The sequence below is a fragment of the Nicotiana tabacum genome, chromosome 15 (genome assembly GCF_000715075.1).
Source record: "Nicotiana tabacum cultivar K326 chromosome 15, ASM71507v2, whole genome shotgun sequence".
In the NCBI taxonomy this organism is placed as follows: Eukaryota; Viridiplantae; Streptophyta; class Magnoliopsida; order Solanales; family Solanaceae; genus Nicotiana; species Nicotiana tabacum.
The window spans coordinates 113,461,018-113,474,625 of record NC_134094.1 but is presented as its reverse complement, the minus strand read 5'-3'; the positions used below and the strand labels follow the sequence as shown (position 1 = coordinate 113,474,625).

The 13,608-nt window shown below is 40.1% G+C and overlaps 1 protein-coding gene across 1 annotated transcript; it reads left to right on the top strand.

The window, feature by feature from the left end:
• Positions 1–11,572: 11,572 nt before the first annotated feature.
• Positions 11,573–12,689, top strand: LOC107805118 (protein LURP-one-related 11-like). The gene is made up of 3 exons (XM_016629108.2): positions 11,573–11,922; positions 12,027–12,254; positions 12,406–12,689. Exons 1-3 carry the CDS (start codon positions 11,671–11,673, stop codon positions 12,538–12,540), a joined length of 615 nt encoding a protein of 204 aa, XP_016484594.1. The 5' UTR covers positions 11,573–11,670; the 3' UTR covers positions 12,541–12,689.
• The last annotated feature ends 919 nt before the right edge of the window (positions 12,690–13,608 follow it).

Genomic DNA, 13,608 nt, shown 5'->3' with positions numbered 1-13,608 from the left:
TGCACAAAAGGAAATCGGTAACGAATATAATGCAAAGAATACTTCGAAGGAAACAAAAAGCAAACCTCACCATGGTTCTTGGCCTCCCATCTCGAGGCTAACTTCCGAACCCAGTCCTCGAGGTCAGGCACCGCTTGTGGTATCCAAGGGGCAGCTGAACATCAGGGAAGGACATCAGAAAAAATCGGAAAGGGACATGAAAAGTGAACAAAAATCACATACGTTCAAAATTCCATTCTTCAGGGAACGACATCTTCTCCTCCGGAATGAGATCACGGGTCCTCACTCGAATATAACGACCCATCCAACCCCGATCCTTGTCTTCATCGATGCTCAACATCAAAGCCTTCGATGCCCGACGATAGAGTCTGATTAGTCCTCGAAATATCTGAGGCCGATACAGTCGTATGAGGTGGTTCAGAGAAAAATCCAACCCCCCGGCTTTGATAGAGAAGAAACGCAACAAGATCACTATACGCCATAGAGAGGGATGAATTTGGCCAAGGGTGACTTGATACCTTTTGCAGAAATTAATAATCACCGGGTCGACGGGTCCTAGTGTGAAGGGATAAGTATAAACACTTAAAAAACCCTCCACGTAAGTGGTAACACTCTCATCGAAAGATGGAATTTGCAGCACGACCTCGGAACCCCAGTTGCAGTCTTTTCGGACGGCCTCGAGGTGATCCTCCGTTATGGAGCACGTATACATCGATACGTGTTCACATCGACCCGGAACGGAGGAAGGATTCTCCACCTTAAAATCAGTCTTCAAAGTGCACGGGCCAGGAAAATAGTCGTGAACTAACGGCTCCACCAGCGCCTTATCATCAGACGGTCATGAGGAAGAAGCTTTCTCCTTCTGAGGTACGGTTTTGGAAGTTTTCGCCATTGATATGAAAGGAAAGAGTGCAAAGGAAGGTGAAGAAATAGACAGCATCAAAATTCTAGTATGGATGGCCCCGTAGCAGCGAAATAGAGAGGATAGATAAGAAAGTTTGGAAGAAGAGAAGGCGCAAAAGTGGTAAAGGTTGTATGGAAAGACTATTTATAGACTAAGGCATGACGGTTCGGTATCAGCGGTGGCCAACCACCATCTGACACACATTAAATGCTTCGGTAAAACCGAGTCGATGGGATAGCTATCACATACGTCAAGATCGGGTTCGATAGAAACGTCAGCATAAATTTGATCGAGCCGCAGGGAAATCATATCTTTCCTCGCCACATCCTTTTCGAGAAACGAGGGTACTATCTGTGTACGGTCAAAACCGATTCTCAGTCATAATGGCCGGTCGAGACAATGACGTTTCAATCGAAGGGTATCCACATGACAAGCTCGGACGAATTCCGAAGTAGGGACGTCGAGCTTCGCGTTATAAACGGCAGAACTCGATATCATTATCGAGCCCGTGTTCGAATCGAACTACGGGGCAACACCGATTGATACGGGCCCCGAATATCGATGCCCCAAGGCATAACCAAGCTCGAACCAAGACTGGGGGTTCGACCTAATACCGAGCTCGAGCCAGTGCCAAGCTCGCAGATAAGAACCGTTACAACCGCACCGAGGGAGAGAATCTTGGTGAGAATCAAGGAAGAGACAAACCATCATGGGTCCTCCACTATATGTATTATTTTATTATATTGTTATAGATAAAGCAGCTATCCTCTACTATAAAAAGGGAGATAGACTGCAATAGAAAAGAGTTATCCAAGATACATTAAGATTTCATTGTGCTTGTTTTTCTAATTCATTTCAGTCTTCCCGTCCATCATTCCCATTTTATAGCAAAAATACATGTATTGTCATTTGTATCAAATGGATTCGCATACCGTTAGAACCATATCTAAATTTGACGTTATCCGATTTTTCGGGTAAACACTCTTTTAATTTTTCTGGTAATGTTTAAGCCAATTGAGGAACCGCTTAAACTGGAGTTACCTTTAATTTGATTAGTCACTAATGTTGTGAAAATTTCTACAGTAAATTACTCCATTATCCATATTCCATAGATACCATAAATTCTCTTCCAGCTTCAATATTTGCTACTAGTAGAATTCACCGATGCATATGTAGACACACTGGATATAGGAGTACACTTTGTATACGGTCAAAATCAAATTTTCCATTCGTATGACTAATCGAGATTGGAACATGGTGGTCCTAGATTTATCATTGTAATATGGAGCCATGATCCGAAGTTAGGTTGTCGAGCTCAAGCCCCAGAGACCGATCAAGATCGATATCGGCCAAGACCGAGCTCGAGACCTAGAGACTGATCAAGATCGAGATCAGCCTAAATCGAGATCGGGAAAATAGAGACCGGCCAAGATCGAGATCAAGCCGTAAAACAAAAAAGCCGTTATAGCCGCAATTGGGAGAGAATCTCGATGGAAATCACAACGCAAATTAAGGAGAAATTAATTAATTAATCTATCATGGGATTCCCACTATGTATTTTTAATTATATCCAAAATAAGATTTTCCCACTATATTAAGGGTTGTTATCATTTGTAGAAGAGAGGCAGATTCATTGAGATTCATAGAATATAAAGCAACAACTATCTTTCTTCTGTTTTGGGATTTTTAGCCTTATTGTTCTTCTATTAGTTGCTCTTCATTCAATTTGAAAGTGATAAAACTAGAAGGCTTTGGCTAACTAATTCATTCGGTTTGTATTCATTTCTTTTACAACCAATTTAGATACTCATTTATTTATCTTTGCCAATTTGTATTAAGTTATACCACGTATCCTTAGAACTACATATTTTTGGCGCCCACCGTGGGGCTAAGGATAATAATGGTTACTTGATACAAATTTTTTTAAAACACACTATTTCACACTTGCTCTTGGAAGTATCTATTATTTCAGGCTAAAAATGACGAACTCTCAATTAGTGCCCCTACATATTGACAACGAATCTGGCCATCAAGATGAGAATAACAACGTGGCGCCCGGGGATGAAGGGTCACCCGCTGACCCCATTGGGACTCGGGCAATGGATCCAATTGACGTTAACTCACATATGGCCATTGAAGCAAACCAACATTCTGGCCCCGAAAAAAGCATTCATGGTGGAACTCGATCTGCAGTTCGAAATACCCAAAATGTTGGAGAAGAAGGGATCAACCTGCGTATGAATTTTCAAAATGTTGCAAGCTCAACAGGTAGCGATAGCTCAGTTACAGAGCCAAACCCAAGCACCGGGCAGGCCTGAGTCCGGTCCACCCCAAGAAGTCACCCACAGAATGGGGCCAGCTGTAGTAAGGTCAAATGAACAAGAATCGGGGACTAACCCCGAAATTATAAAGATGTTCGAGGAACTGACAAAACGGATAGAGTCAGGTGAAAAGAGGATTGAGGCAAACGACAAGTAAGTAGAAACTTATAACTCCAGGGTTGATCAGATCTCAGAGGAACCACCAATATTGAAGGGTTTGGATTCCAAAAAGTTCGTACAAAAGCCTTTCACCCCGAGCGCAGCTCCCAAACCGATCACCAAGAAGTTTCGCATGCCCGAGATTCCTAAATATAACGGAACGACTGACCCCAACGAGTATGTCACATCTTACACATGTGCAATTAAAGGGAACGATCTAGAGGATGATGAGATCGAATCTGTATTACTAAAGAAATTCGGGGAGACCCTGTCAAAAGGAGCAATGATATGATATCATAATTTACCACCTAACTTTATCGACTTTTTTGCCGTACTTGCAGATTCTTTTGTAAAAGCACACGCCGGAGCCATAAAAGTCAAAACTAGGAAATCAGACCTTTTCAAGGTAAGGCAAAAAGAGAACGAGATACAACAACAACAACGATCCAGTGAAATCCCACTAGTGGGGTCTGGGGAGGGTAGTGTGTACGCAGACCTTACCCCTACCCCGAGGGAGTAGAGAGGTTGTTTCCAAAAGACCCTCGGCTCAAGAAGACAAAAAGAGACAATATCAGTATCGCCAATAGAAACCATAGGAAAAAGAGAATGAGATGCTAAGAGAATTTGTATCTCATTTTCAAATGGAACGAATGGATCTACCACCGGTCACAGATGATTGGGCCGTTCAAGCTTTCATTCAAGGCCTAAACATACGAAGTTCGGTAGCCTCACAACGGTTAAAGCATATCTTGATCGAATACCCAGCTGTAACCTGGGCCGATGTGCATAATCGGTACCAGTCAAAGATTAGGGTCGAGGATGACCAGTTGGGGGCCCCTTCCGGGTCCAATTATCCAAACAGGTCCATCGACAGAATTAAAAAATATATTGATCGGGGACCACAGTCAAACAGAGATCGATATCAGCCATACGGTGGAGAACGGAGAAATAACAGGCCTGGATGCAACCCCGTTCGAATTGATAGAAGAAATAATCGAGGATAGAGCTCTCGAGGGCTCATGAGTAAGAGTGGTTTCGACAGAAATGTCGAACCCAAAGAAGCACCACGACTATTAGAATACAACTTCAACGTTGATGCATTAGCTATTGTATCGGCCATTGGGCGCATCAAAGATACCAGGTGGCCCCGACCTCTACAGACTGATCCGACCCAGAAAAATCCTAATCAAATGTGCAAATATCATGGCACCCCTGGTCATAGAACAGAAGATTGCAGACAGCTGAGGGAGGAGGTAGCTTGTTTGTTCAATGAAGGTCATCTTCGAGAATTCTTAAGTGATCAGGCTAAAAACCACTTCAAGAACAGAGATTCAAATAGGCAAAATGAGCAAGAAGAGTCGCAGCACGTAATTCACATGATTGTTGGAGGGGTCGATATTCCTAAAGGGCCCGTATTCAAACGCACCAAGGTGTCGATCACAAGGGAAAAGCGAACTATCTCGTGGAACATGCCGTAGGGTCCATTGTTTGAAATGGTGTAAATTGATAAGCAGTTTGTCTAAATACCTTTGCATCCTACCTTCTCGGAATTCGAAGGTTTTGTTTACTTGACTCACCACCAGCAAAGAGTCACAATGCGCCTCAATGATTTCTGCTCCTAGGTTTCTAGCTAGTTCGAGACCTGCAATCATGGCTTCATACTCGGCCTCATTGTTAGTTAATCTGATAGTTTTAATAGCTTGCCTAATAATATTACCCGTGGGGGGTTTCAAAACTATGCCTAACCCGGACCCCTTTATATTCGAAGCACCGTCCATAAAAAGGATCCATATCCCGGACAATATACCCGATTTCAAAAGGAGTTCCTTTTCGACTTCGGGTATGAGGGTTGGCGTGAAGTCGGCCATGAAGTCTGCCAAAATTTGAGACTTGATGGCCGTACGGGATTGATATTCGATATCGTACCCACTGAGTTCGATGGCCCATTTGGCCAATCGGCCCGATATTTCGGGCCTATGTAAAATATTACGAAGTGGGCAGGTGGTTAATACACTTATGGGGTGACATTGAAAGTACAGCCTTAACTTTCTAGAGGCGCTTACCAGCGCAAGTGCCAATTTTTCTAAGTGCGGATAACTAGTTTCTGCTTCTCTTAAGGTCCGACTTACGTAATAAACGGGAAATTGCGTACCTTGATCTTCTCAAACTAGGACACTGCTTACGGCGACTTCCGATACCGCCAAGTACAAGTATAGTTTTTCGTCGGTTTTTAGAGTGTGAAGCAGTGGTGGGCTCGATAGATATCGTTTCAAATCCTATAACGCTTGTTGGCATTCCGGTGTCCAGGCGAAGTCGGTCTTCTTTTTGAGTAGGGAGAAAAATTTGTGACTTCGATCTGATTATCTTGAAATGAACCGGCCTAAGGCTGCAATTCTTCCCGTTAACCTTTGTACAGCTTTCACGATGTCCATGATGGTGATGTCTTCGATGGCCTTAATTTTGTCGGGGTTGATTTCAATTCCTCGATTTAACACCATGAAGCCGAGGAACTTGCCCGAACCGACCTCGAAAGCATATTTTTCGGGGTTGAGCTTCATGTTGTATTTCCGCAGAATCTCGAACGTTTCCTGCAAATGGGTCAAATGGTCCTCTGCGCACAGGGACTTAACTAGCATGTCATCAATATAGACTTCCATTGTTTTACCTATTTGTTCTTCGAACATTCTGTTTACTAGGCGTTGATAAGTAGCTCCTGCATTTTTTAGCCCGAAGGGCATTACGTTATAACAATACGTTCCATGTCGGGTCACAAATGAAGTCTTTTCCCGGTCGTCTGGGTTCATCTGAATTTGATTATACCCATAATAGGCGTCGAGAAAAGTGAGGATCTCGTGGCCGGCCGTGGCATCGATCATGCGATCGATGTTGGGCAGTGGAAAGAAATCTTTGGGGCATGCTTTGTTCAAATCCTTATAGTCCACACACATTCTAAGTTTGTTTCCTTTTTTAGGTACTACAACTACATTGGTTAACCATTCGAGGTATTTTACCTCCCGAATGGACCCTATCTTGAGAAGTTTGGTTACCTCGTCCTTTATGAATGCGTGCTTTTCCTCGGACTGGGGCCTTATTTTTTACTTCACCGGTCTAAACCTAGGGTTCAAGCTTAGTTGGTGCGTTGTTTTGCCCGGCGAGATCCCTGTTATATCTAAATAGGACCAGGCAAAATAGTCGATGTTATTGATAAGAAATTGAATGAGTTTCTTCCTGAGTTCGGGGCTCAAACCCGTTCCCAGGTATACCTTTCGTTCGGGCCAGTGTTCGATCAGTATGATTTGCTCCAGTTCCTCAATTGTTGATTTGGTGGCATCGAAATCATCGGGGGTTACGAAGGATCGAGGGATCCATCGGTCGTCATCATCTTCTTTAATGTTTTGCTTACCTGAGTGGGTCGAAGCTGATGTCTATGATTGCTATTTGGCGCTCTGCTCTCCGATTGTGTCTCCTTCTGAACCTGATCATTTTATCGGCGAAGACGAGGATATTGATTTTGCTTCTTCAACGGATAACATTTCCTTTGCGGTCGGTTGTTCTCCGTACACTATTTTGATACCTCCCGATGTTGGGAATTTGAGGACCTGGTGTAGGGTCGAGGGTACGGCTCTCATGCTATGGATCCACGGCCTTCCAAAAAGGGCGTTATATTCATATCACCTTCGATCATGTGAAACTTTGTTTCCTGGATGGTTCTGGCCACGTTTATTGGTAGGGTAATCTCGCCTTTGGTGGTTTCACATGCCATATTGAATCCGTTTAGAACCAGAGTTGCGGGTACGACCTGATCTTGCAGGCCGAGCTGTTCTACGACCCTCGATCTGATGATATTGGCCGAGCTACCTGGATCAATTAACACACGCTTAATCTAAGTTTTATTCATGAGTACGGATATTACCAGTGCATCGTTATGGGGTTGGATGATTCCCTTTGTATCTTCATCACTGAAGGACAAAGTCCCTATGGGTGTATAATCTTGAGTTCGAGATCGCTTTTCCCTCACAATCGATGTTTTAGTGCGTTTAAGCATCGGTCCCTGAGGGGCATCGACGCCTCCGATGATCATGTGAATGATGTGTTGCGGTTCTTCTGGCTCGTTTTGCTTGCCGAATTCCTTGTTCCTAAAATAGTTTTTCGCCCTATCACTCAGAAATTCCCGAAGGTGTCCTTTGTTAAATAAGCGGGCCACTTCCTCTCTTAGTTGCCTGCAATCTTCCGTTCTGTGGCCATGGGTTCCGTGATATTCGCACATTTGATTAGGATTCCTTTAGGCAGGATCAGTCTGCATGGGTCGAGGCCATCTGGTGTCTTTGATGCGTCCGATGGCCGATACGATGGCGGATGTACCAATGTTAAAGTTATACTCTGATAATCGAGGGACTTCTATAGGATCGGCATATGTATCAAAGCCGCTCTTGCTCATAAGTCCCCGAGAATTTTGTCCTCGATCAGTCCTTCGGTTGTTCCGAACCACATCACGTGCTGAATCGTTGTTCATCCAATCTGTGCCGTACGGTTGGTATCGGTCTCTGTTCGACCTTTGTTCTCTATTGATTTCCCTCTGATTTTTAGTGGTTGTGTGGTTCTGACATGCGGGCCCATACGGAGCTCCCAATTGATCATCTTCAACCCTGATTTTTGATTGGTACCGGTTATGTACATCTACCCAAGTTATTGCTGGGTACTCGATCAAATTTTGTTTCAGCCGACGTGATGCTGTCGAACTTAGCTCGTTCAGTCCTTAGGTGAAAGCTTGTACGGCCCAATCAACTGCGACCGGTGGCAAGTCCATACGTTCCATTTGAAATCGGAATACGAATTCCCTCAGCATTTCGTTACCCCTTTATTTCACTTTGAAGAGATCTGATTTTCTTGTTGCAACCTTTATGGCACCAGCATGTGCTTTTACGAATGAATCTGCTAACATGGCAAAAGAATCGATGGAATTTGGTGGTAAGTTGTGATACCAGATCATTGCTCCCTTTGCGAGGGTCTCTCCGAACTTTTTCAACAACACGGATTCGATCTCATCATCCTCTAAATCGTTGCCTTTGATGGCACATGTGTAGGAGGTGACGTGTTTGTTAGGATCGGTCGTACCGTTATATTTGGGAATTTCAGGCATACGAAATTTTTTGGGCATTGGTTTTGGGGCCGCGCTCGAGGGAAAAGGCTTCTGTATGAATTTTTTCGAATCGAGCCCTTTTATCATTGGCGAAGCCCCCGGGATTTGATCGACCCTAGCGTTATATGTTTTCACTTTTTTGTCGTTGGCTTCGACTCGTTTTGAAGTTCCTCGAGCAATTTAGCAATTTCAGGAGCGGTCCCCGATTCCTGCTCGTTTGATTTCACTACGGCGGGCTCTGTTCTGGGGGTGACTTCTCGAATAAGCGGATTGGAGTTCGGCCCGCTTTGCATATGAGTTCGGCTCTGCAACTGAGCTATCGCTGTTTGTTGGGCTTGTAACATTTCGAAAATCATACGCAAGCTGACCCCGATTTTCCCCGTGCTGTAGGTGTCTCGGGCTATGGGTCGAGCACCGCCCTGAATGCTTCTTTCCGGTTCAGAACGCTGATTCGCTTCTAGAGATATTTGTGAATTGATATCCAATGGTACTTCGGCTTGAATTTCGGGTTCTTAGATTCGAGCCTCGTTGCCGTCGTCAGGTAGCCTTCCGGCCCCGGGCACCAAGTTGTTGGTTTCATCTTGAAGGCCGGCTTCGAGGTCGATAGGTAGAGCCATTTTGAAGTTGTAAGCTGGAGTGTACTGTAGATTTATATCAAACAATCACTGTTACCCTTAGCCCCACGGTGGGCGCCAAATTTTTTACCCGAAAAATCAGATAACGTCAAATTTAGATATGGTTCTAAGGGTATATGAATCCCTTTGATACAAAATGACAATACAGGTATTTTTGCTATAAAATGGGAATGATGGACGGGAAGACTGAAATGAATTAGAAAAACAAGCACAATGAAATCTTAATGTATCTTGGAGAACTCTTTTCTATTGCAGTCTATCTCCCTTTTTTTAGTAGAGGATAGCTGCTTTATCTATAACAACATAATAAAATAATACATATAGTGGAGGACCCATGATGGTTTGTCTCTTCCTTGATTCTCGCTAAGATTCTCTCCCTCGGTGCGGTTGTAACGGCTCTTGTCTGCAAGCTTGGCACTGGCTCGAGCTCGGTGTTAGGTCGAACCCCCAGTCTTGGTTCGAGCTTGGTTCTTCCTTGGAGCATCGATATTCGGGCCCCATATCGATCGGTGTTGCCCCGTAGTTTGATTCGAACACGGGCTCGATAATGATATCGAGTTTTGCCGTTTATAGCGCGAAACTCGACGTCCCTACTTCGGAATTCGTCCGAACTTGTCATGTGGATACCCTTCGATTGAAACGTCATTGTCTCGACCGGCCATTATGATTGAGAATCGGTATTGACCGTACACAAAAAGAATTCATAATTAAGTCTGATATGGTAACTCGAAAAATGAGTGAGTTATTGCTTAACCAAAGAAAGTTTGACATGATGATTCCGAAAAATTAAGTGAGAATTTATTATAATAAATCAAATTATAATAATAGTATAAAAAATATTTATACTGTCAGTGCACATAACTTAAATCCGTACTTTATTACTTGGTCACTATCGGTTATGATTAGACCTAATAATTCATCCTCCAAGTGATAAGCATGCAAATGATGCAATCAAGCAATTAATCAAGGACTACTATATATTTACTAATATAATCAGCGATAATACTTCCTCATGGCATCAATATAATGTTTTTTATTTGGCGCATATGTTCAAAGTCTTCGATTGCTTTCTTTTTTACTTAGAATAATAGTTCTTCTAGTTTCCCCTCCCTTCCTTTTTGATTTATTTAAGAAAATCACAGCAGGGCAGGTGGAACAACGATTGGCCAAATTTCAATACATAACTTTTTACATAAAAAACACTATTAAGCTCTTTGTATCAAATTTGTCATCTTTATTCAATCGGCTAATCCTCATCTTTTAGTTTTATCCAAAAGGCATCTCTGAAATTTAAGGCCATCTTTGGCACAAAATACTTTAAAGAACTTTTAGGCTTTTTAAACATAAAGTATGTCTTTCTTAATCAAATCAAAACTAAACCAAACTACTATCACCTTTACCACGTAAGCAACTTATTTAATTTTTACCTATTTTCGCACCTATTATTACAGTAAATGCAAGATCTCTTACTCATTTATTATTCCTAAAATGTAGAATAATTTTTTTTCTTATATTAGATTCATTGGGTCAAGCATGCTCGTTGGTTAATTTAGGGATAATCTTAAAATGTTCACGGTACTTAGATACATTTGATAATATGAGGGTTTGACACGAAATACTTCCACCCATGAGAAAATGATCCTACAAGAATATTTTATGTAGTTTATTAACCGCTCTCTTATGTCCTTTTTTTTACCGATCTCCTATACAAAAAGATTATAAAACTAAAAGAATATTTGTAATGAGTCATAAAACTGATATCCCGCGAAAAGTAATTTATGTACATTATAGTAATATTTAAAATAGCACTTTGAGAGGAATTTTCCGGGATGAATCCAAACATTTAAAAAGTGAATGCATACAAGTCTACAACCCGTATTTAAAAAAATGTTTGAATTTCCTTTCATTATAATTCTCCAAGAGAAAAACATGAACATAAAGTTCTATATCTTTTCTTTTTTTGGTAAGTGGGACAAGGCCATCTCCCACTTGCATACATACTGAAGTACTGAACAGTGCTATCTCTACTTTATTTCCCATGGAAACTGCGGGCACAATACAAATAATAAACGTGCAAAAATATGTTCTAATAAGTCAAAGTTTCTACCTTTCCTTTTTTTGCTCCAAAGTTCAAAGGATAACATGTCCTTTTTCATGCTTGTTTCTTCTATTAATTGTTTTGTCGAATCCAAAATTTAAACTTTATAAGTTTATCCTATAAAGTTTATAGCATTAAACTCAAGATATTTTTAAAATTATGAGTTTACATCTATTATTTATTATTTATTATAATTTTAATGAATTTTTACACATAAATTTATGTTCAATGTCAAAAGTACGATAATATTGCATCGCGCCCCTATTTGTACGGGCAGCTTCTTCATCATATTATTATATAAACCCTTACAATTTCTCAAGTTACTCAATGTACTTTGGTGGAAACAAGTACCAAAAAGGCTCCATAAATTATTAAGACTTCCTTTCAACTTGTTTATTTAAGCTGTTATTACAATGGCCAAAATTCATCCAGAAACACTCAAGAACTCTAATTCTCCTTCTTTTTCCTCTCCAAATTATGTGACGTCCACAAGAGAAACATTTACTATATGGATGAAATCCCTAGTGTTCCATGGGAATGGTTGTACTGTCTTTAATTCCAAAGGTGATATTGTTTTCAGAGTTGACAACTACCAAGAAACAAGTAGCAATGAAGTATTTCTCATGGATCTTTATGGACAAGTTCTCTTCTCCATTAAAAAAGAGGTAAAAAAAAAAAAAAAAAAACTTTAATTAGTTTATTTTTTAAGTATTTTGCTGTGATATCCATAATATGGAAATTGAACTTTGTTTTATTTTTTAACCCCCAGAAGCTAAGATTATTTGGTCGTTGGAATGGATATTCAAGTGGTGGATTTAAAGGGAAACCATGGTTTCAAGTGAGAAGAAATTGCAAGTACTTTTCAAGATCAGGAGATGTCATATGTAATGTGAATTTGGGGTGTGAGATATCTATAGGAAGCTGCTATAAGATTCAACAAACTGACAGAAAATCGTCATTTAAAGTTTTACATAGTGCTGGTCAAGTTCTTGCTGAGGTTAGTGATCCTTTGACTTCTCTAATCCATAGAATTTACATAGCTTTTTAAAAAAAATATCATTTCATTTTGAGTATGTATGATTTTTAAAATAGATTACACTAACTTTTTTTTGTTTTGTTTAATTTAATTTGGTGTATATATATTACAGGTAAAACAAAAAGAGTCATCACTAGGATTTGGCTATGGAGATGATGTGCTAACTCTAGAAGTGGAACCCCATGTTGATTACTCTTTTGTTATGGCTCTTGTAACAGTATGTGGTTTGATTAAACGCAGATTATAGAGAACAATTAGACTAATGATGAGAAATTGCCACGACTGCGAAATATAATCCGAAAGAGTTCATATTGGGCTTCATGTTCATTTTTGGGCCTAATGCTGACTCAAGCCCAATTCAGACTGAGCCCACTAACCTAAGTCCAATTCAGTGCCCACCGACTTAAGGCTAGATATTTACGTTTTTTGACAATTTTGCCCCCATGTGTATATATAGTGTATTTTCAGTTTAGCTGATTAATTCAGTTTTCTAATGCAAAGAATTATCTCTCTGAAACCCTAGCCTCTGTTCTCTTGTTATCTCTCAAACTTAATTAGCGCTATGTTCTTCGATTTTATTGACTCCAACATCTCATAACTATATATGTCCGATCTTTAGATATATATGTTGCTCAACAACAAAATAAGGAATAATATATGGTCCAACAACGTGTTCAACATGTTAGGTGTAAACTCAACATTGATTTAACTGGACAATATATGTGTGGATGCTTGTGAGCAGGGGTATACAAGGAAAATCGACAAATCGCACTAAATTGATAATCCGAATCAAACCGAGAAAACAAATCCGACTATGGTTTGGTTTGATTTGATTTGGTATTGAGAAAAAAATCCGACCATAATTGGTTTGGTCTAAAAAAAGTCAAACCGAAACCAAACCAACCCGATATTATATATATAGAAGTTTTAAATATATTTAATACATAAAAATATTTATTGTAGTGTAGTTTATAAATATTTCTTAAATATTTTATAATTTTATCTTTTAACGCATAATTTTAAACTTGGACTTATATTTCTTGAATGCTATAATAAGTTTTATAGTCAATATTAATGCTAATAAAAGACATTCAATTAAATTATACTAGGAATGACAATAGTGTTGGATATCTATTTTCTTTAATTTTTTCATGGTTTAGATAAAATGCACAACTTATTTTTTTATAGTGTTTAGTCATGTAAAAATAGTACTTGTTACTCAACTTATTTTAGCAACTTAATAATTTTAGATTATGTTTATTTTTATTATGGCTTATTAATAATATTTATTTTATGCGATTTTATTATCTTTATT